The sequence below is a fragment of the Polistes fuscatus genome, unplaced genomic scaffold, assembly GCF_010416935.1.
Source record: "Polistes fuscatus isolate 324 unplaced genomic scaffold, CU_Pfus_HIC Scaffold22, whole genome shotgun sequence".
NCBI classification, from domain to species: Eukaryota; Metazoa; Arthropoda; class Insecta; order Hymenoptera; family Vespidae; genus Polistes; species Polistes fuscatus.
Genome location: NW_025113099.1, coordinates 788,432 through 814,882, shown reverse-complemented (window position 1 = coordinate 814,882; position 26,451 = coordinate 788,432). Strand labels below are relative to the sequence as shown.

General features: G+C 26.8%; 2 protein-coding genes across 2 annotated transcripts in view; both read right to left on the bottom strand.

Moving 5' to 3' along the window:
* Nucleotides 1-2,281, bottom strand: part of LOC122517991 (ATP-binding cassette sub-family A member 13) — a 42,328-nt gene extending 40,047 nt beyond the window's left edge. Inside the window, 1 exon segment of the mRNA XM_043636632.1 lies at nucleotides 1,955-2,281. The gene's annotated coding sequence lies outside the window, so the exon portion shown is untranslated.
* Nucleotides 2,282-21,187: 18,906 nt separating this feature from the next.
* On the bottom strand, nucleotides 21,188-26,354 carry LOC122517983 (glutathione S-transferase 1-like). The gene is made up of 5 exons (XM_043636623.1): nucleotides 25,990-26,354; nucleotides 25,816-25,874; nucleotides 25,076-25,217; nucleotides 21,810-21,980; nucleotides 21,188-21,377 (listed from the first exon to the last, which is right to left on the bottom strand). Exons 1-5 carry the CDS (start codon nucleotides 26,155-26,157, stop codon nucleotides 21,234-21,236), a joined length of 684 nt encoding a protein of 227 aa, XP_043492558.1. The 5' UTR covers nucleotides 26,158-26,354; the 3' UTR covers nucleotides 21,188-21,233.
* Between the last annotated feature and the right edge of the window lie 97 nt (nucleotides 26,355-26,451).

Sequence of the window (26,451 nt, the reverse complement as noted above, 5' to 3'; positions counted from 1 at the left end):
TAAAATCTAGAAAATACAAACTGTATTATTATACCAAGTGGAATTGATAAACATCGTTAAAGATAACTTCAATATTGTGTTAGTTATAATATGTATGTATAATTAACATATTTTTTTTTTTCTTTCTCCGATGACTCGACAATATCGGATTTCTTTCTAAGTAAAACCTTGCAACATTGGCAAAAATCACGTTTAACTGAATTGTATAATGAACCATTTATAATCTAAGAATTATGAATTTTATTGTCGCATGAGAAAAAAAAAATATTGATGAAAAATTAATTTAACGATGAATTCATTGTTAAAATTTAAAATCAATCGTCAAGATGCGATTTTCATTTTAATGAAATACATTATCGATATATAAATAATTTTTAATTTTATTAAAAATTAATAATATTAAATAAATAATATTAAAAAATAATATTAAATAAATTATTAATAAAATTAAAAATTAATAAATAACAAATTTATAAATTATATTAATATATAAACAAATTAATGACAAATATAACCAATCTCTCTCTCTCTCTCTCTATTTCGCAAATCAGATTTAATTATCATATCAATCTAAACAATTCAAATTGTAAATATGAATTAACATAAATAAAGTAACCAAGAGTAGCCAATGTCTAATGAAAGACAAACAACATTTCTCGCGGAAGATCGTGAAAGATTCGCGAATGAGTGTAGAAAGGTTCGTTCTGTTCATTTTTCTTAGAAATCAAAACTATTCTTGAGCTCCCTGGCGAAGAAGCTGGTAGAACAAGTTTCCCGACGATAACTCGACGATGCTTCGAAGATGCTGTGCAAAGAAGAGCAGCAACAGCAGCAGAAAAAAAAGAACAAGAAGAAGAAGAAGAAGAAAGAAACAACAATAACAACAAAATCTTGGCAAGTGACGTTAATAAAATACTTGACCAAATCAAATTAACATAAATTAATGTTTCCAAGACGTTTATCAATTGTTTATCCTCTTTCTGTTTGTAATTAACTATTTAATTGCCGATTAATATTGTTCAAATGATCTTTTTATTCGTATTTTTTGTCTTCACTCACTCGTTGTAATATTCCTAGAATAATTATTGATGAAAATAATCAACAATTAAGTTTAAAAGAAGTGCGAAAAGAAATGTATCTGTAATATTATCGAACGCTTATAATTCAAAAGAAAAAACGAATTTATGCATCTCGGAAAATTCTGTTTTATAATCAACGACTACTTTGTGTCTGGAAAATATACGTTAATTAACATAAACGTCTGTCGTTACAGTCGTCAATAATCAAACTTCACAAACGATCCTCATCATAAATTTCAATCAAACTTACATTAAACAAATATAATAAAAGAAAAGCCTACAAATATGAAATAAGAAAAGCAAATAATGACCAACGTAAAATCACAGACCAATGAAACACGTTTGTGCACGATAAAACATTGTCAATGAAGTAAAAGAAACAAAATAACTCGATAAGAGTACAACAAATTGTTAAATATTCCCAAATAAATGTTTAAAAAAGAAAAAATCAAATAAAAAATCTGAAAATCCCCTTAAAAGGGGAAAATAAAATGGTTGTGTTCTCACCTTTTATGTTAAAAGAAATATACGTTAATTAACATAAACGTCTGTCGTTATAGTCGTAAAAAATCAAACTTCACAAACGATCCTCATCATAAATTTCAATCAAACTTACATTAAACAAATATAATAAAAGAAAAGCCTACAAATATGAAATAAGAAAACCAAATAATGTCCAACGTAAAATCACAGACCAATGAAACACGTTTGTGCACGATAAAACATAGTCAATGAAGTAAAAGAAACGAAAATAACTTCAATAAGAGTACAACAAATTGTTAAATATTCCCAAATAAATGTTTAAAAAAGAACAAATCAAATAAAAAATCTGAAAATCCCCTTAAAAGGGGAAAAATAAATGGTTGTGTTCTCACCTTTTATGTTAAAAGAATATCGACGACATGTGAGAAAACTCGATGAACGAAGTGAACTTGTTCTTCCACTGCTCTTCTTCTTCTTCTTCTTTTTCTTACTTTTCTTCTTCGTACACGTTCACCTTCCTCCCTTTCACTCCCCCTTCTTACTCCCTCTCTCTCACTCTATCTTTCGCTTGGTAATATTGCGCACAAAAACAAATGAAAAAAAAAGAAATTTGCAGAGAATATTTAACGAAAATTATGTAGAAAAACAATTGACGAGAGAATCTGATGATTAACGCGCGTTTAAGAGACGCACTTGAAACCACTTCGACGGTCAGAATACGACTGTTGCCACTACGGTTTACAGCGAGCACGTGGAAGTTCCTTCCTCGATACCACAACGACGCACCAACACACTCTTTCGTAAATATTCATTTACGTGCGTTGCTAACCTTACACAAACACACACACAAACAGAATGAGAGAGACAGAACACGAACGTACACACACACACAAACAGAATGAGAGAGACAGCACACGACACAAACACACACAACACACACAGATTGGTTATTTTTGTTATTCTATTGATGAATGATAATCGTCAGGTAAAGTAACCTTTTTCCATTATTTCAAAAATTAAAAATAATTTATGAAAGATAAAGGGATGAAGATGCAATGTGTAATTTGTTTGAGAAAAAAATGTATCTCGAAAGATACGATCGAAGAATTGCTAATTTCATTGCAACATCCGAGGAATATCGAAGAGACTAAACGTGCAAGAATGTGTATCTTTAGAATTGAAATAAAAAAAAAATCTGACATATTATAAATCTTGCATCGATCGATCGTATTCACCTGAAAACTTGCTTATATTTTATCTCCTTTATTTTTTGTATATATTGAATCATTATTTTTGTTCTTATACGATTTTTCCATACGTCACTACGATACCAGTTGAATAATTCGATTTATCAAAGTTTGATATATAATTGTTTCTATAATTATGAAAGTGGTTTAAGTCATTTATTTCTTGTTTCGAGATATTTAAACGAATTATATTTGAATATTAAATGAATTTTAAATAACGAACACTATCGAACACTATTCATTTTTGACAATATCATGAAAATTACATTGAATTTATTTAATTTATAATAACATTTGAATTATTTATAATTTATATAATAATATAACAAATTTATAATTACATTTGAATATTAAATGAATTTTAAATAACGAACACTATCGAACACTATTCATTTTTGACAATATCGTGAAAATTACATTGAATTCATTTAATTTATAATAATGTCGTGTGAAATAAATAATAAACTGATTTTTTTTGTAATTTTTATTTATTGTTAGACCACATTCATAATTCTGGGCGCATATTACACAATGAATTCTTTCAAGCTTATCCGAGTTATCGTACGAGTCCTGAAATAAGATACCGTCTTTCATTTGTATTTTATCTTGATCGGGTTTTATTTTTTTTTCCTATGAAATTTAATACTTATTTAGTAAATAGTATAACTTAATAATTTATTTTATGAATAGCGTACGTTAAATTATAAGGAATCAACTGTTTATAAAATAAACTCCATTACAATGTTGAAGTTTCTTCGGTGTCTCGATTGGTAAACCGATGTAAATTTATTTCTTTAAATATTTATTCGATCGAGATAACATAAACGAACGTTGATTTTTTAAATAAAATAAAGAAAGAAAAGAAAGAAAGAAAGAAAGTAAGAAAGAGATTGTTAATTTTGTAATAATAATAATAAAGTATTTGAAATATTTTCGAATCGATTATTTCGTGAACATACAATTACGAAATTATCAATCGACGAGAGTATAACAATAAGTCAAAGTGAAATGCATAATAACCGGAGCATTCGACGCACGCAAAGTTTCCAAACGATGCGCGACTCTATTCGTGACACCAAATCCGTCCTACCTTTGTCATATTTAACCACAAGAGAAAGTTCATTGCACAATAGGAACAACTATATATGTTATATATATGTTAAAACTAAGTTAGAAAAAAAGAGGAGAGAGAGAGAAATAATAAAATGACAAATATATCGATCGCAAATTTATTCAACAATTTATTCGAGAATAAAGTTTAAAAGTTTGCTATATTTAACACAATTGTATATTTTTATATAATTTTATATACGGAATTTATTAATTGTATATAATTTATAAATTATTATAAATAATTCATAATAAATCTATATAAATAAATAATATAAATATATTTATAATAAATTAATAAAAAAATTATAATTACATTTATATATTGTATAATATACGGAAACTTGATACGTTTCGTAGACTGTATAAATTATTCAATTAATATGACATTTTTTAAATGAACAATTTATCGAGAATAAAGTTTCAAAGTTTGCATATATTTAACACAACTTGTTTATTTTTATATAATTTTATATACGGATTTATTAATTGTAATATATTTATAATTATTATAAATAATATTCTAATAAATAATAAAAATAACCATAATATAATATAACTAATTTATTAATATTAATACAAAATATAATTAAATTTATATAATTGTATAATATACGGAAACTTGATACGTTTCGTAATGACTGTATAAATTTTTCAATAAATATGACATTTTTTAATGAACAATTTATTCGAGAAAGTTTCAAAAGTTTGCATTATATTAGCAACATTGTATTATTTTTATATAATTTTAATATACGGAATTTATTTAATTGTAATCTAATTATAAATTATTATAAATAATATTATAATAAATATTAATAAATAAAAATAATATTAATAATATTATATAATATTAATAAAAATATATATTAATTTATATAATTGTATAATATACGGAAACTTGATACGTCGTAATGACTGTATAAATTATTTCATAAATATGACATTTTTTAAATGAACAATTTATTCGGAGAATAAAGTTTCAAAAGTTTATATATATTTAAAAAATATATAATTAAATTTTTATAATTGTATAATATACGGAATCTTGATACGTTTCATAATGACTGTATAAATTATTTCAATAAATATGACATTTTCTAAATGAACAATTTATTCGAGAATAAAGTTTCAAAAGTTTGTATCTATTTAACACAAGTTATTATTTTTATATAATTTTAATATACGGAATTTATTAATTGTAATATAATTATAAATTTTATAAATAATATTATACTAAATATTAATAAAATAAAAATAATATAAATAATATTTATAATAAATATTAATAAAAATATATAATTAAATTTATATAATTGTATAATATACGGAAACTTGATACGTTTCGTAATGACTGTATAAATTATTTCAATAAACATGACATTTTTTAAATGAATTATCAATTTATAAACGTACAATCAAGAAACCAACTTGTTCTTATTTTTTCTTACAAAAAAGATGTTTACGCAAACGTTTAATGATATATTCAAATAATTTACACGTAAACATCTTTATTACAAACAGGAAATATATCAATTAAATCAATAAACGTATACTCACGTGTATCCCCGATCATTTAAAAAAGTAAGATTTCTGATTTTGATAAGAAGGAAATCTCATTTCTATTTATTTTTATTCTTTCAATATCCGTTTGTTTTTCCTTTTTCCTTAATTTGCATAAATCAAAGATTCTATTACCTACAAAACTGATTTACCTATTTTTCAATTGGCTGCTTTTTATTTTAACGTTATATTCTCCGAACCGTACTTGCACTTTTATTCCTTTTTCTTTTCCTAAACACGAACTTCTCCCTCCCTCTCTCTCTTTTTGTTCCTTTCTTTCTTTCTTTTTCTTTCTCTTGGCATACCGCAAAATCCTTTCCCCTTCGTTTTATCGCGATCTGAAGAATAATATTTTGCTATGCTCGTATATTTTCTGTCTTATCTCCGCGGGATGCTCGTTATCGCAAACACTGCTTGCTAGCAACAATACTGCAGTACGAAGTTGCAGTTAGTAAAAAGCTTTTTTAAGACAAATAAATATAATAAAAGATTTCAGGAAAAAAAAAAACTAAAACAATTATTTACATTGGATTTATATTTTTATATTTTTTATTAAAATAATCTATATATGTAAATGAAAATGTGTAAATTTTATTGTTATATTTAAAAAATATTTTTATTTCGCGTTTTATTAGATATTTTTCTTTTTCGCTTATCAACAATTTTTTACAGTTGCAGTTAGTAAAAAGCTTTTTTACGACAAATACAAATATAATAAAAGATTGCAGAAAAAAAAAAACTAAAACCAATTATTTATATTGGATTATATATTTTTATATTTTTTATTAAAATAATATATATAAGTAAATGAAAATGTTGTAAATTTTATTGTTATATAATTAAAAAATTTTTTATTTCGCGTTTTATTAGATTTTTTCTTTTTCGCTTATCAACAATTTTTTACAGTTGCAGTTAGTAAAAAGCTTTTTACGACAAATACAATATATAAAGATTGCAGAAAAAAAACTAAAACAATTATTTATATGTCTTTATATATTTTTATATTTTTTATTAAAATATATATATATATAAGTAATGAAAATGTGTGTAAATTTTATTGTTATATAATTAAAAAATATTTTTATTTCGCGTTTTATTAGATATTTTTCTTCTTCGCTTATCAAGAATTTTTTACAGTTGCAGTTAGTAAAAAGCTTTTTTATGACAAATACAAATATAATAAGATTTCAGGAAAAAAAAAAATTAACAATTATTTATATTGGATTATTATTTTTATATTTTTTATTAAAATAATATATATATATATGTAAATGAAAATGTGTAAATTTTATTGTTATATAATTAAAAAATATTTTTATTTCGCGTTTTATTAGATATTTTTCTTTTCGCTTATCAACAATTTTTTACAGTTGCAGTTAGTAAAAGCTTTTTACGACAATACAAATATAATAAAAGATTTCAGGGAAAAAAAAAACTAAAACATTATTTATATTTGTATTTATATATTTTATATTTTTATTAAAAATATATATATAAGTAAATGAAAATGTGTAAATTTTATTGTATATAATTAAAAAATATTTTTATTTCGCGTTTTATTAGATATTTTTCTTTTTCGCTTATCAACAATTTTTTACAGTTGCAGTTAGTAAAAGCTTTTTTACGACAATACAATATAATAAAAGATTTCAGGAAAAAAAAAACTAAACAATTATTTATATTGGATTTATATATTTTTATATTTTTTATTAAAATAATATATATGTAAATGAAAATGTGTAAATTTTATTGTTATATAATTGAAAAATATTTTTATTTCGCGTTTATTAGAATTTTTCTTTTTCGCTTATCAAACAATTTTACAGTTGCATTAGTAAAAAGCTTTTTACGACAAATACAAATCTAATAAAAGATTTCAGGAAAAAAAAACTAAAACAATTTTACATTGGATTTATATTTTTAAATTTTTTTTAAATAATATCTATATGTAAATGAAATGTGTAAATTTTATTGTTATATAATTAAAAAATATTTTTATTTCGCGTTTTATTAGATATTTTTCTTTTTCGCTTATCAACTATTTTTTACAGTTGCAGTTAGTAAAAAGCTTTTTTACGACAAATACAAATATAATAAAAGATTTCAGGAAAAAAAAAACTAAAACAATTATTATATTGGATTTATATATTTTATATTTTTTATTAAAATAATATATATTATGTAAATGAAAATGTGTAAATTTTATTGTTATATAATTAAAAAATATTTTATTTCGCGTTTTTTTTGGATATTTTTTTCTTTCGCATATCAACAATTTTTTATTACCTATTTCAATAATTTTATTTTCTGGACAAGATAAAAACCAATTAATTAACTATTAATATTTTAAACTCAATAACTAAAATCAATTAATAATTATTAATCTAATTAATTAATATTACATACAAATATATTATCTTTAACCTGACTAATATTTTTATTTAATTGTTTTTTTATTTAATTTCGTATGTTAATTTGATATTATAAATACGTTAATATATATAAAAAATTATCATAATATTAAGTATAATTATTCTATTCTATGTCAAGCCTTTACGAATTGATAATCTGATGATTTATATAAGTATCATACGTGCAAGAAAATATTAATGATGAAATACTCAGACTTTGATATATTATAATCTCTGATTTAAATATTACGTTAGAATGATTTAAAATTATCGCCAGGTATGCATGAAAAATGTATTTGAAAATAAACGAAAATAAACGAAACATCAGGAGCAAGGGGAAAGATTAAAAAAAAGTAGAAGATCGACCTTCTGTATCTCTTCTAATCCTTTTCTCCTTCGTGATCCTTTCTAAAAATACGACCAACTCCTGAGGTATTTGAAAAAAAATTGAAAAAACTAAAAGTCCAGTCTGGCGAGTGTCTGCAACCGAATTATAATAGTACGAAAATATTCTATGCTCGAAATAAAATATTAATATTAAATTAATTGATTTTTAAAATATTAATATTATTAATCGATATTATTAATTAATAATTGATATGATATTTTATTTTATATTATTATTTATTTTTAAAATATTAATATTAATATTATTAATTTTTTTAAAATATTAATATTATTAATCGATATTATAAATTAATTGATTGATTTTATTTATTTTATTATTTTATCTTACTATTTGTTTTAAAATATTAATATTAATATTAATTAATTATATTAAATTATTAATTGACTATATAATATTATATTAATATTATATTAATATTAATTAATTATATAAATAATTATTAATTGATATTATTAATTGATTTTTAAAATATTAATATTAAATTCATCGGTTTTTATCTTGTCCAGAAAATGAAATTATTAAAATAGGTTTTGTAGGAAGATTGGACGAGTTAAAAAATGAACAAGATCAACGAGATCAAAATAACGTTCAAAAAAGAATTTTTAACCCGTCCAATCTTCCTACAAAACTTATTTTAATAATTAATAATAAATTTTTAATAATTTGTGGATTAATTTTGATTTTATTCATTTTAATTAATATTCAAATTTGTCTAATACTACATTTCTTTGATAAAATCATTTTAAAGAAAATTTCCGAAGTACAAAATTTGAATTCTTTAAGAAAATGATGTTCCGATTACGATAACCAAGATTACGTGAATTATGAAATGAAATTTGAACGCAAATAATCTGCGCGAAGTTTGGAAAGAGTCGATTCTATTTCCATGACCCACTTTTGAAGAAGAAAGAACGATAACATAATGACACAAAGAAAACGCAGAGAGAGAGAGAGAAACCGCAAAAGCAAGTCGGGGTTTCTCTCTCTTTCTTTTTATCTTTAATCCTCCCAGTCTCGTTAAGTAAATTCTAAAAAAGGATATAATAAAAATGCAACGTTCGTTTTTCGAATTACAAAAGATAGATGATTTCAATAGTTTGTCTTAAATGACTGCGAAAATCGTTTAAAACGATTATTCGATAAATGTGTGCTTTCAGAAATGCAATTATACATAGATTTGAAAAAGTAATCATTTAAGGCGTATAACTAGAAGAAAATCTCAAAGATTTGTTGTTAAATCTAACGATTTAAAATACCCGTGTATGTGTGAGAAAACTGCATTCATAAAATGCAGGGTATGTCGACAAAAAATTATATTTCGCGTGTATGTACGACGAATATCATCATTTCTATGCAATTATTTTAACACTTCTGAGCAGTGATGACTTCGTGGGGTAAAATTGGTTCGTGGGTAAAATTTCATTAGTATTCTTTGATAGCCATATAATATAGTTATTTGTAATAAAATTTTAAATAATTATATTTAATTTTTAGTATAAACATATCTGTGCTTCAGAAATGCAATTATACATAGATTTGAAAAAGTAATCATTTAAGGTGTTCAATTAGAAGAAATCTCAAAGATTTGTTGTTAATTCTAACGATTTAAAAATACCCGTCTACGTGTGAGAAAACTGCATTCATAAAATGCAGGGTATGTCGACAAAAAATAATATTTCGTGTGTATGTACAACGAATATCATCATTTCTATGCAATTATTTTAACACTTCTGAGCAGTGATGACTTCGTGGGTAAAATTGTTCGTGGGTAAAGGTTCATTAGTATTCTTTGATAGCATATATAATATAGTTATTTTGTAATAAAATTTTAAATAATTATATTTAATTTTTAGTATAAACATATGTGTGCTTTCAGAAATGCATTATACATAGATTTGAAAAAGTAATCATTTAAGGCGTATAACTAGAAAAAATCTCAAAGATTTGTTGTAATTCTAACGATTTAAAATACCCGTGTACGTGTGAGAGAAAACGTTCATTAGTATTCTTTGATAGCTATATAATAATAGTTATTTTGTAATAAAATTTTAATAATTATATTTAATTTTTAGTATAAAACATGTGTGCTTTCAGAAATGCAATTATACAGAGATTTGAAAAAGTAATACATTTAAGGCGTATAACTAGAAAAAATCTCAAATTTGTTGTTATTCTAACGATTAAAATACCCGTGTACGTGTGAGAAAACTGCATTCATAAAATGCAGAGTATGTCGAAAAAAATAATATTTCGCGTGTATGTACGACGAATATCATCATTTCTATGCAATTATTTTAACACTTCTGAGCAGTGATGATTCGTGATAGTTTCATTAGTATTATAATATAGTTATTTTGTAATAAAATTTTAAATAATTATATTTAATTTTTAGTATAAACATATGTGTGCTTTTAGAAATGCATTATACATAGATTTGAAAAAGTAATCATTTAAGGCGTATAACTAGAAGAAAATCTCAAAGATTTGTTGTTAAATCTAACGATTTAAAATACCCGTCTACGTGTGAGAAAACTGCATTCATAAAATGCAGGGTATGTCGACAAAAAATTATATTTAGCGTGTATGCACGACGAATATCATCATTTTTATGCAATTATTTTAACACTTCTGAGCAGTGATGACTTCGTGGGTAAAATTGGTTCGTGGGTAAAGGTTCATTAGTATTCTTTGATAGCATATATAATATAGTTATTTTGTAATAAAATTTTAAATAATTATATTTAATTTTTAGTATAAACATATGTGTGCTTTCAGAAATGCAATTATACATAGATTTGAAAAAGTAATCATTTAAGGCGTATAACTAGAAGAAAATCTCAAAGATTTGTTGTTAAATCTAACGATTTAAAATACCCGTGTACGTGTGAGAAAACTGCATTCATAAAATGCAGGGTATGTCGACAAAAAATTATATTTAGCGTATATGTACGACGAATATCATCATTTTTATGCAATTATTTTAACACTTCTGAGCAGTGATGACTTCGTGGGTAAAATTCTCCTGTAAGATAAAAAGAGTGCATTACTGCATTATAATAATTGGTAATTAATCGATGCAAGTGTCTATTATCGTCTAAAAGCTCGAAGTATATGTTTTGTGATCCATCCTCTTTGAAATCCACCGTTGAACTGAGTCATTGTCCACTGTTAAAGTTATTTGGTTGAAAGTTGTTTCGTTGAATGTTTTCATTGTTATTTTCATGAATTTTTTAACGTTTTAAAAATTTATGTTATTTATTAATATTATAAGATCATTTTACACATATATTTAAGAACATTTTCCGAAATTTTTAAAGATTTATCTCGAAAACTAGCGGATTTCTCAGCTGTCATAAATTGTAGGTTTACAGGACCTTCTGAACGTTGAGCACGTGTATAAAAAGAATAATAAGTCTATTTAATAAAATTTAAGATTAAAACGTTATGATTTTCGTATTTGTATCTATTTCAAGTAATTCCTTTAATGCTTCTGCGCAGTGATGACTTCGAGGGTAAAATTCTGCTGTAACATAAAGAGAGTGCATTAGTGCATTAAAATAATTGTTAATTAATCGATAAAAATGTCTATAGTTGTTAAAAAGATCGGAGTATATGTTTTGTGATCCATCCTCTTCGAAATCCACTGTTGAACTGAGTCATTGTCCTCTGTTAAAGTTATTTGATTGAAAGTTGTTTACAGGACCTTCCGAACGTATAATAGATGTATTATTCCCTTTATACACACGCGCAACGTTCGGAAAGTCATGTAAACAAAATTTAATAAAAGTATTACATAGAAGACAAAGGCTCACTTCAACGGTAGATTTCAAAGAGGACAGTGCATAGATCACATATATCGAGCATTTTTATCAACAATAGACATTTGTATCGATTAATTAACAATTATTTTAATATTTTAATACACTCTTTTCATATTTCAGATTGTTTAAACATATGTATTAGTATAAACATTACATACTTATTAACATACTTTAAATATTAAATAATTTCGATGTGAAATTCTTTTCGATGAAAATTTCCCCCACCGAAGTCTCCACTGCACAGGAACGATACAACAAATGTACATTAGTTTAAACAAATACATAAAAATTGAAATAATGCTAAAATCAGAACTTTATAATTTTAATTTCTATTTATTAGAATTAATTTTCTCGTTACACACATAAGCAACTTTCGGAAAGCCATGTATACGACATTGAATAAAAAAACTTTTTTATGACAACGTGTCAGTCTTACAGTAGATTTCGAAGAGGAAAGTTCATCAAAAGATACATCCATATTTTTAGATTAAAATATACATTTCAATCGAATATTTAACAATTATTTAATATATATTGAGTAAATTATTGTTCTCTACTAATACTTATAATTGCTTAAACATATACATACATTATTTTAAATATTACATACTCTCCTATTAACGTATTTTGAATAGAAAATAATTTTAATATGAATTTATTTTAATGATTTTAGATGACTGTGTCTTCATCTTGGTTGCGTTCTTGGATTGTAACATAATTATAAACTTCTCCATTTATTTAGATTATTTTTCAATCATGGTTACTGGTTAAATAAAATTTAATATTAAACGTTTATTAAAATTTTATTATTTTTTTAGAAACAATTCAATGGGTAGCGGGTGGATTTCTTCTTCGCAAATTGTTAAGAAGGCGCCATTTGTTAAGAAGGAATTTACTTCAGGGATGGAACTCTGTCCACGCGAGCCTTGATTCTATCTTTCTCCCAAGGATAGAATCATGCCCTACCCTTAGCTTTTTAAAGTGAAACGCCCCATACATTTTTTTTTTTTTTTTTTTTCTTTTCTTTGCTCTTTTAACTCGCGATTTTGCAAGCATACATGCATTTAGCATAGGAACCGAAGCTTCACGTACCCAATTGGTTGCGTGAAGTATAAGTTCCTCGTCGTATATATTACTTTTATCGGGTTTTAATTCGCGTTTTGGTATGCATCGATGCATTTAGCATAGGAACCGAAGCTACACGTACCCAATTGGTTGCGTGAAGTGGAAGTTCCTCGTAATATATTATTATTACCGATATTTTTAACTTCGCGATTTGGTTTTTTTTTTTTTTTTTATTCATTACAGAACATACAATCAATTCTCGACGAGAATTATAAGTACTTTAGGCTGGCGTGATGTAATAACATGAAATGTAAATAAATAAGATTTACAATGGTGAGTGTAGATATAATACATTAGACTCAAATAATATTACGATGTTTTAAATCATTCAAATCTTGTTTTAAGGTCAGAAGGGTAGAACCTTTTTAGTCTTCGTACTAGTTCATTTGTTTCCAGTAAATTTTTTGCTAAAGGGTTGGGATGTTTGGCTAAACGGGAGTTGTAGCGTTCACTGAAGCTAACAATTTCTTCTTTTATTGTAGATATTCTTAAATCTTGATGAATTTTTTCGTTTGTAACGTACCATGGGGCATTGCAGATGTTTCGTAGAGTTTTTGATTGGAACCTCTGTAAAATCTCTATATTGGAGTTACTCGCAGTTCCCCATAGTTGGATTCCGTAAGTCCATATGGGTTTTAGAATAGCTTTATAGATAGCGAGCTTTTTTTCCAAATCTAACTTAGACGATCTACCAAACAGCCAATAAATTTTTCTTACTCGTTCTTTGAGGTGTTTTACTTTGGTTTGTATATGTTGCTTCCATGTCAGCCTTTTGTCTAGGATAATACCTAAATATTTGATCGAGTCTCTAACAGGAATATTTACCCCATTAATGACCACAGGGGGACACGTGCCTCTGCGCAATGTGAAGGTTATATGAGCTGATTTACTTTCGTTGATATTGATTCGCCATTTCTGACACCATTTTTCTAGTAAGTGCAGATGACGTTGGAGAATATCAGTCGCGTTTTGTGGATCACTCTCAGATGCTAGCAGAGCTGTATCGTCTGCAAATGTAGCAGTAGTTATCCCTTCTGAGGTAGGTAGATCTGCCGTGTAAATTGTGTACAGTATGGGCCCAAGTACGCTGCCTTGTGGAACACCGGACAAGATTGGATAAGCTGAAGTGAATTGGTTTGATATTTAACCATGAATTTTCTATCTGTAAGGTAGGATTTAAGGATCAGGAAAAAAGGATATGGAAATATTTTCTTAAGTTTATAAAGTAGTCCGGTGTGCCAGACTTTGTCGAAGCTTGCCTTATATCCAGGAATACTGCGGAGCAGTATTTTTTCTTTTCAAGATCTTGCGATAGTTGACGAGTTATTCTATGGACCTGTTCAATTGTTGAATGGTATTTCCGAAACCCGAACTGATGGTCGGGAAGAGTAGGGACATCCAAGACATTTAGTAGGCGATTAGTGAACATTTTTTCAAATAGCTTAGATAAAGAGGATAAGAGACTGATTGGTCGGTATGACGTAACGTCGTGAGGTGGTTTACCTGGCTTGTGAATGAGTGTAATCACTGCTACTTTCCATGAAGTAGGATAGTAGCCTAGGCGTAAAATGGCGTTGAATAGTGAGGTAATATACGCTATTCCTTTTTTTGGTAATTCTTTGATCATCTTTCCGTTGATTAAGTCGAGGCCAGGTGCTTTTTTCGGATTAACGTGTGATGCAATTGTTGCTTTGACTTCCATTGAGGTAAACGGTTTTATTTGTGGAGATAATTGGAAAGGTGAGTGCATAAATGTCCAGACGTCTTCATCTTCTGCAGGTACTGAAACTTCGCGATTTGGTGTGCATCGATGCATTTAGCATAGGGACCCAAGCGACACCCAATTGGTCGTGGTACCCGACTGGTTGCGTGAAATCTAAGTTCCTCGTCGTATATTATTTTTTATCGCGTTTTAATTCGTGTTTTGGTATGCATAGATATGCACGTAGCATAGGAACTGAAACTGCATTGTATGGGATGTCTACCACCGCTATTGGTAAGACGGGCCCAGGGATTAAGTTCCTCAAGCTTGCAGTAAATATAGCACCGGTAACAAACTGTACGTGCAGCGTAAGTTTCTCGTAATGAAGATTAGAGTCAGTGGATTAGTCCAACCGGTGGGAAACCACTTTAAAAAAAAACGTAAAATGTTTCACTTTAAAGGCCCACTTTTCCTCTTCTTTCCTATCCCTTTGTTTTTTGTTGTTGCAGGTTACATAGGAGGAGGACCACACGAGGACCAGAAGAGGACTTAATTATAATAAAGTATAGTGTAAGATAATTATTCGTATAATTAAATGTATAATTAAATGTATAATTTTAATTTGTTTATTCTTCTCCCCTTAGCATCGCACGCGTGTGATATTTATTTTTTATGTATTTTTAACGTATTTTATTTGTTCATAGGTTCCATGGAACAACCCATAATTGTATACTTTTTGTATTATTTTACTTTATATTATGTAGATTGAAAATTATTATCTATGAAATACACAAAAAATCTAATTTTCGTATGTGCATTTATCGAAATTATATTGAAGTGTGTTAGTTTTCAATTAAAATCATCGATGTGTTACTTAAATTCTTTTCAGATGTATTACTAGTTTCATGTTGATGTGAGAAAAATTATTGTTAATGCACTTCCATGTTTTTACAGATACCATGAATCAGTCCAAATTTTTACAGGTACCATGCAACAGCACAAAATTATATATGCATTTATTTTTATTTTACTATACTTTAGGTAGATTGCAAAATTATTAAATTGAAAATATTCATAATTTATAATCTCCGTATGTGTATATATAGCAATTATACTACAGTGTGTTACTTTTCAGTAAAATCATCGTTGTTACTCAAATTCTATTCACATGCATTCCTAGTTTCATGTTGGTATGAGAAAAATTATTGTTAATGCACTTCCATGTTTTTACAGGTACCATAAATCAGTCCAAATTTTTACAGGTACCATGCAACAGCACAAAATTATATATGCATTTATTTTTATTTTACTATACTTTAGGTAGATTGCAAAATTATTAAATTGAAAATATTCATAATTTATAATCTCCGTATGTGTATATATAGCAATTATACTACAGTGTGTTACTTTTCAGTAAAATCATCGTTGTTACTCAAATTCTATTCACATGCATTCCTAGTTTCATGTTGGTATGAGAAAAATTATTGTTAATGCACTTCCATGTTTTTACAGGTACCATAAATCAGTCCAAATTTTTACAGGTACCATGCAACAGCACAAAATTATATATGCATTTTTTTATTTTACTATACTTAGGTAGATTGCAAAATTATTAAATTAAAAATATTCATAATTTATAATCTCCGTATGTGTATATTGCAATTATACTACAGCGTGTTACTTTTCAGTAAAATCATCGATGTTACTCAAATTCTATTCACATGCATTCCTAGTTTCATTTTGGTATGAGAAAAATTATTGTTAATACACTTCCATGTTTTTACAGATACCATGAATCAGTCCAAATTTTTACAGGTACCATGCAACAGCACAAAATTATATATATGCATTTATTTTTATTTTACTATACTTTAGGTAGATTGCAAAATTATTAAATTAAAAATATTCATAATTTATAATCTCCGTATGTGTATATATTGCAATTATACTACAGCGTGTTACTTTTCAGTAAAATCATCGATGTTACTTAAATTCTATTCACATGCATTCCTAGTTTCATGTTGGTATGAGAAAAATTATTGTTAATGCACTTCCATGTTTTTACAGGTACCATAAATCAGTCCAAATTTTTACAGGTACCATGCAACAGCACAAAATTATATATATGCATTTATTTTTATTTTACTATACTTTAGGTAGATTGCAAAATTATTAAATTAAAATATTCATAATTTATAATCTCCGTATGTGTATATATTGCAATTATACTACAGCGTGTTACTTTTCAGTAAAATCATCGATGTTACTTAAATTCTATTCACATGCATTCCTAGTTTCATGTTGGTATGAGAAAAATTATTGTTAATGCACTTCCATGTTTTTACAGGTACCATAAATCAGTCCAAATTTTTACAGGTACCATGCAACAGCACAAAATTATATATGCATTTATTTTTATTTTACTATACTTTAGGTAGATTGCAAAATTATTAAATTAAAAATATTCATAATTTATAATCTCCGTATGTGTATATTGCAATTATACTACAGCGTGTTACTTTTCAGTAAAATCATCGATGTTACTTAAATTCTATTCACATGCATTCCTAGTTTCATGTTGGTGTGAGAAAAATTATTGTTAATGCACTTCCATGTTTTTACAGGTACCATAAATCAGTCCAAATTTTTACAGGTACCATGCAACAGCACAAAATTATATATGCATTTATTTTTATTTTACTATACTTTAGGTAGATTGCAAAATTATTAAATTGAAAATATTCATAATTTATAATCTCCGTATGTGTATATATTGCAATTATACTACAGCGTGTTACTTTTCAGTAAAATCATCGATGTTACTTAAATTCTATTCACATGCATTCCTAGTTTCATGTTGGTGTGAGAAAAATTATTGTTAATGCACTTCCATGTTTTTACAGGTACCATGGATCAGTCCAAATTTTTATAGATACCATGGATTACTCATGGCATCTTTGCAAATCTAAAATAATCTTTTCTTTTTCAGGTTCGTTTCCAGGCCCACTTTTCTTCTTCTTCCATACCCCTTTGTTTTTTTTTGTTGCAAGTTCAATAGTATAAAGTAATATTTATTATATTATAATAATATTTAATATATTATTAATATTTTTATTATATTGTTAATATTTATTATATTATATAGTATAAAGTAATTATTTGTATAATTAAATGTATAATTTTAATGTGCTTACTCTTCTCCCTGTAGCATCGCACGCGTGTGATAATTATTTTTTATGTTTTTGTAATGTATTTTTATTTGTTGATAGGTTCCATTTTATTTCGATTCTATTCATATTTCACTCCTCGTTTATCATTATGTTATTTGGTATTCAAATTTTTCTCTTCATTCTCGATAATAATAGTAAGGATTTTCCGAATTAAATTCTTAGGGTGGGGCCTAAGAGTGGGGTTCATTAAAAAACGTTCTCGGGATTTTCATTTTCTTTGGTTTTCATTTAATTCGGATGGGGACATCTTCAGGATGCACATCCCGGGTCTTCAGATGCGGTTACTTCCTCGTGGTTAGACCTGGGCAATGGAATTTTACTTTCAGTATAATGTTTAACATATTTTATATGTTATACATTCCATTGCAAGTAAAATCTAGCCAAAGACCGCTTACCATAAACATTATAATTGTAATTAGTTTCTTTGAAATCCCTAATTAATATCATATCCTTATTTTCCTTTCGCCTTGGTTCCTTTTATCCATTTAATATATAGAACCTAATTATTTTATAATGTTTTTTGATAACTTTTATGTATTTACAGATACCTGGGAGTAGTCCAAAATAATTGAAATTAAATTTGCGATGTATAAAAGTGATTGCATTAGATTCATTCATTGCATTTTTACAGTCCTAGAATAATCGAAATCGTTCGAGTGGAGGAATACAACAGCAGCACCAGCAGTAGTAGCAGCAGCAACGTTTCGACGAACTTTCGGGTATTAAGGGGGGAAATACGTGTAGAGGCTTCAAAAAATTCAATTTTCTTTTTTATAAATCGATTGTAAAACTATTAAAAAATATACTCATAAAATTTCAAGTCAAAAATTCAAGTCGTTCAAAAGTTATAAGCGATTAAGTGAGCGTCCGTTGTTCAAGTGTCAAAACGCATAGCATGTAATACGGAACGGTTTTCGAAATTGTGTACACTCTAGCTTAAAAAGTTTTTAACCAATCATTTTGAAATTTGGAATATAGTTTCTTTATATAATTACGCTCTATTTGAACCTGAATCCTAAGCGATATCTTTGTTTAAAGTATTTTTTTATAATGAAAAATATATGAAAAAATAGAAAAAAATCATGCTTTATGTTCACACCACCCTAAGAAATACGAATTTTCATTTTTTCTAGGGAAATGAGGTTCAAATAGAAGATACACATATAAAAAAAAGTAATTTTTCTTTGTAATTGATTTCTGATCAAAATTGTGGCTTCCAAGATGTACACAAACTGCTCAGTCGGATGAAAACCTACAATTTGTGACAGCTGATATCTCCGCTAGTTTTCGAGATAAATCTTTAAAAATTTCGGAAAATGTTCTTAAATATATGTGTAAAATGATCTTATAATATTAATAAATAACATAAATTTTTAAAACGTTAAAAAAATTCATGAAAATAACAATGAAAACATTCAACGAAACAACTTTCAACCAAATAACTTTAACAGTGGACAATGACTCAGTTCAACGGTGGATTTCGAAGAGGATGGATCACAAAACATATACTCCGAGCTTTTAGACGATAATAGACACTTGCATCGATTAATTAACAATTATTATAATCCAGTAATGCACTCTTCTTATCTTACAGAAGAATTTTAACCACGAAGTCATCCCTTGCTCAGAAGTGTTAAAATAATTGCATAAAAATGAAAATATTCGTTGTACATACACACGAAATATTATTTTTTGTCGACATACCCTGCATTTTATGAATGCAGTTTTCTCACACGTAGACGGGTATTTTAAATCGTTAGATTTAACAACAAATCTTTGAGATTTTCTTCTAGTTATACGCCTTAAATGATTACTTTTTCAAATCTATGTATAATTGCATTTCTGAAAGCACACATATGTTTATACTAAAAATTAAATATAATTATTTAAAATTTTATTACAAAATAACTATATTATATATGCTATCAAAGAATACTAATGAACCTTTACCCACGAACCAATTTTACCCACGAAGTCATCCCTTGCTCAGAAGTGTTAAAATAATTGCATAAAAATAATGATATTCGTCGTACATACACGCTAAATATAATTTTTTGTCGACATACCCTGCATTTTATGAATGCAGTTTTCTCACACGTAGACGGGTATTTTAAATCGTTAGATTTAACAACAAATCTTTGAGATTTTCTTCTAGTTATACGCCTTAAATGATTACTTTTTCAAATCTATGTATAATTGCATTTCTGAAAGCACACATATGTTTATACTAAAAATTAAATATAATTATTTAAAATTTTATTACAAAATAACTATATTATATATGCTATCAAAGAATACTAATGAACCTTTACCCACGAACCAATTTTACCCACGAAGTCATCCCTTGCTCAGAAGTGTTAAAATAATTGCATAAAAATAATGATATTCGTCGTACATACACGCTAAATATAATTTTTTGTCGACATACCCTGCATTTTATGAATGCAGTTTTCTCACACGTAGACGGGTATTTTAAATCGTTAGATTTAACAACAAATCCTTGAGATTTTCTTCTAGTTGAACACCTTAAATGATTACTTTTTCAAATCTATGTATAATTGCATTTCTAAAAGCACACATATGTTTATACTAAAAATTAAATATAATTATTTAAAATTTTATTACAAAATAACTATATTATATATGCTATCAAAGAATATTAATGAACCTTTAATTCGATTTCGTATTCCATTCGATTCAATTGAGAATAATTTAACGAGTCATTTGATTTTCCGTTTGATCGTGCTTGATTTATTTAAGAAATCATTTTTTAAGAGTATTTTAATAAATTCGATGAAATAATAAAAATGTTGGATAATTAATGAATCATCGTGAGGTTAACCGATTTTCCTAGATAAATGTTTTGAAACAATAATGAAGTATTTCCCACGAGATAAAAGGTGTACGTGTACGAGAACCCTTTCCATAAGCCGATAATCCTGTCAATTGTAATACCTGCGTATACGTGTGTATGTGTCTTACGTGGGACGATTAATAAAACGGAAAGTTGTTTGTATGTTTTATTCAGAAAAATACGCCCATAGATTTAGTTATTATTTTCTTAAGAGAATCTTCACGTAATCCACGAGCTTGTCGAGACCACGCTGATTCACTTCCTCGTACCCAGGTATCTCGTTCTTGCACGTCCTCAACCAATTTTCCATATGGGGATACTTTCCCGTCGGTGGCACGAACAACTTTAATGCGTAAACCATAACACCATGAATTTACGTAAAAAAGGAACTAAGAAATAAATGATAATTATCTAGCAAAATTTATTTCCAAAAGTGAAAAGCATCGCAACGTTGAAAAAACTTGGCTAAAGTAATATTATCTTCGTGAATCAGAAAAAAAAAAAAAACAATAAAATAAATAAAATAAATTAAAAACATAATATATATATAATAAAAAAATAAATAATAAATAAATATTTTTTAAAGATAATTTTTTTTGTTTAGTTTAATTTACTTCTAAAGTAGATATACAATGAAAAAATTAATAATAAATAAATATTTTTTAGACAATTTTTTTTGTTTAGTTTAATTTACTTCCAAAGTGGATATACAATGAAAAAATAAATAATAAATAAATATTTTTAAAGATAATTTTTGTTGTTTAGTTTAATTTACTTCCAAAGTGGAAAGCGTAGCAACGTTGCAAAGATCAGCTATAGTAAACGTGTCTCCAACTAGCCACTTCGTTTTAGCATTCGCCAAAATCGAATCGAGTATTTTGTAAGCGTTCTCCAATCGAATTATTTTCTCCTTCGTAACGATCTTCTCACCGCCGATAACTGGATACTACAAAATTCAAATTCAAATTCAAATTGTAATATTATAATGCAAGATAAATTATCGAAACGTATGTTTTACATTTATCCAAAAAAATATTCGCAATTTTTGAGACGATCAAAATCTACGAATTATTATTCTAAAAAGAATTAGAATATTTTTTCTAACGTTCTAAACAAAAATCATTGTTCCAAATAGAAAAGATAAAATTGTAATAACACACCAATGCTAATGAAGAAGAAAATCTATCACAAGTTAAAGGCATTAATTTATGCAAATTAACATCGGACTTCTAAATCGTTGCTACAAAGAAAAGCAAAAAAGAGAAGAAAAAAAAAGAAAAAGAAAGAAAACACGGACGGAAAATCGAAACCTTCTTTCCTTTCTCTTGACCTAAATTCTCAATAAATGTCAAGTTCAATGTCGACGATTACACAAGGATTACGTTATTACTTCGATGCAATTTTCAATTCAATTTGAAAAAGCTACACCAAGGTATAATTACAATTAAATTACCAACACAAATTACCAAATCCTAGAATTTTCTAAAACTATAATTAAACTAAGTTTGATCGTTTTGATGTGCAACTTAGCATGACTCGTCATTTATTCTGTCTCTAACATCGAATTAATCAAATTTACAAATCCTATTTACGACATATATGTATATACACCTAATTCTGTTTTTGCACGAACATCTTTTACACGATTTTGATTTAACAAGAATTAGGACAAAAATTGAATTCTCTTTTTTTTTTACACGACTTGACTTATTTTGATTCAACACGAAATTCAACAAATTCTAAGAAGTAGAATTCTTCACGAAGACGATTTATTGTCAGAAATTGAAAACGAATAAAATCTTTTTATGTAAACTTTTATGTGTAATTAACTGTGCCTAATTTTTGTGTTCATTTTCTTTCGAGAAAATGATTAAAAAAAACTGGTGTGTGTACTTATGTACGCATGTAAGAAGTTATACTTCTTTGGCGTATCAAAATGAACATAACCTCAATAACCTCAAAAATAACTTCAAAAAAATAACTTAAAAAAAAATAATAATAATTTTCTTGTTACTTTTTAATTTTCCTTGTTTATTTTTTAATTAATGTTATTATATTATATTATTATTATTATTATTATTATTATTATAAATTTTTTTCTAATTACGTATAATAATAATAATGTGAAAAAAAAACTGGTGTGTGTACTTATTTACGCACTTAAGAAGTTATACTTCTTATAATTAATAATAAGAAGTAATTATAATTATATATATAATTAATAATAATATAAGAAGTTATATACTTCTATATACTTCTATATACTTCTATTCTTTGGCGTATCAAAACGAATATAACTTCAATAACCTCAAAAATAACTTCAAAAAAATAACTTAAAAAAAAATAATAATTATTATTATTATTATTATTATTATTATTATTATTATTATCATTATTAATTTTCCTTGTTACTTTTTAATTTCCCTTTTTTATTTTTTAATTAATGTTGTTATTATTATATTATTATTATTATTATTATCATTATTAATTTTCCTTGTTACTTTTTAATTTCCCTTTTTTATTTTTTAATTAATGTTATTATTATTATATTATCATTATTATTATTATTAATTTTGTTTTTACATAGAATATAGTTGATAATGAAACCTGTTCCCCCTTCCCCGCTTGATGATCGATAATATTCGTTAATGTAAGCCTAATATTTTTCTTTTATTATTATATTTTTATTCATTTATTTATTTAATTTTATAAATATATATATATCGTGACCAGGTAAAAAAGGGGAAAGATTGGAAGTATGAGAAGATAAGCTACTAATTATTATTATGTATTTATTTAACAAAAAAAAGAAAGGAAACATATTTATATATATAAGGAAGAATAAAAAAGAAACAAAGAAAAAAAAAATATCAAAATATAGATATCAGTCCACACTAAATATAAGGGAGATATATCGAATTACTTTATTCGTCAACGGCCATGATGCTGTGATAGAACTACTTCCCGCTCGATAATTTAAGGGGTTATACGCAGTTGCGAGGCTCGAAAAAGACGTATTTTCATGAATTTTTTCTAGAAACAGTTTTTATTTCTCAAAAAAAATTGTTGGTAATTCAAATAGAGTGAACTTTTGAGAATACAATAGCGCGTCGATTCTGTAAAAATATTAATCTGCACTGCTCCTGTAGATGATTTCCTGAACGTCCTCTAAAAAAAGACGTTTGGCGGTGATCTCCATTTTGGCGGTTTGGATTATCCGAAATTAAAAAATATGGTGGATTCTTTTAAAGGATAGATTAATGCAGGTATTAACGAGAGGAATTTTAAAAATTTTGATTTTTGACAAAATTGCGTCTATTTGAAAAAAAGTTGTTGTTTTTGACTACAATTTTCGCTCTAAATTGTAAAAAAAAAATAGTAATAATTATTTTAAATCTTATTCCTCTCGTCAATACCCGAGGAATATATCTAAGAATATTGTGTAAAAATATAAGACAAATCGGTTGAGTTATTTCTGAGAAATCGAGATCACCGACTTTGAAAATACCGTTTTGAGAAAAACGCGTTTAAAGTTTCAAAGAGACGTTTACACATAGTTAAAAATTTTTGTTTGCAGCTTACATGAAGTGAAGAATATTTGTCGGATCGATTTGAAATTTTCAGAGAATATACTTAAATATATGTACATTCCGAAAATGCAAAAAAAAAAAATCGATTTTTTGAAAATCCTAACTGCGTATAACCCCTTAAGTCAAGCAGTACTGGCTACGATTAGTACTTGGATGGGTGACCCGCTTGAGAAAAAAAAGAGGAAAAGAAAATAAAAAGAGCTTCTTCATGCCGTAAATTTGAAATCGCTTTGCCCGCGCATCGTAAATACCAACAAACTTAATGGTGTCGTTTTTACAGAGACTCAGAAAAAAATCACTTCCATCACATTTTCCCAAACGCGCCCAAAAGAAGTGTAACTTCAAAAAGGATAATAAATAAAAAATCTGGTTTTTACTCTTGAACTATTCTCTGTCAATAATCAAAATATTTATGGTAAAAATGAAGGACAATAAATTGTCGATACTTTACCACGATGTTACGAAATTCCGGATAAAGGGTTCCCGTATCGAAGTGCAATCTTTGATCAACTAGAGCACGTTTTCTCGAATCTTTTGGATAAAGCATGTCGGATTTTCCGTACTCGTGTACCAGATATCCCGATATCGCGTGACTGTAAAAAGAGAAGCGCAAATATTGGAAGCATACGAAGGGAATGTGTGTACACAATAGAGAAACAAAGAGAGAAAGAGAGAGAGAGAAGGAAAACAGAAAAAAGGGATAAAGAAAAAAAGAAAAAGAGAAACTAATCAGTGTTCAAGTTATCTCCTCTCTTCCGGGAAACTGCATATCCGGTAGGCGGTGTCAAATCATACGCATTATCGAATTGTATTGGGAAGCAGTGATGTCCACTCACAAGATCACGATACAATTATTGTTATTCCAACTAACTATGAACGATTAACGTGACTAGTATGAAAATTCTACGTATCTCGAAAAACACGTGTTTTCTACAAATGTATTTTTCACGATTAAAAATATTCAAGTTGACAAAACAATTCATTCGGACAGATTTAATTTCCACTCGCGTCATCGTAATACAATTCAATTTCTTCTAAAACTGTACGAAAGATTATAATTATGCGATCTATTATAGGTCGTAGAAAATGAAACGTTTCATTCTAAGAGAAAGTAAATTAATGAAACGTTCCGAACGAGATATCATTTGATTATTTTTCTCTTCTTTCTTTTTTTATTTGATTATATTCTACCTATCCCATAAACAGAAATCCTTGTCTTGTAATAACGGTACCGTTCCTTGTGGATTCATCTAAAAGGTCGTATACAGTCGGATGAGTTATTAACGTTATTAACGATAACAATCAATGATGATCATCCTATTAAAGATTCTTCGAAAGTTCTTTAAAATTATCTTTCAAACTTGCCCGTAAATATTCCTGCGTTCGTTGCTCACCAGAGATCAAATTAATTTCTTTCTTGTACAATGGAAGACCGAGTATATAAGCCGTCATTAAAACTGACCTAACCGGTGGGGATAATTCAGTCATGTACAGAGTAGGGACGGATTTGTTTACAAATGTTTTAAGACTCATAATATAAATCGAAGTAAAATCGTTAACTCAAATTTCTTAACAAACCGATTGATCTCGCACGCATTATTTTTTCTTTTTTCTAATGCAACGTTGACTCGTCTGAATTTGTTCAACGATAGTCTAACGATTTATCACATGTATGTGTGTGTATTTGCGTGCGTGTAAGTGTACCAATTCGATGGATCGATGAAAACTATCTCGAGGTTCTCGCTGAACAACATTTTCCCAACTTTTAATTCAGTTATCGGTTGTTTTCCACAAAGCATTTAGGAACTTGTTCGAAAAAAATCTAAC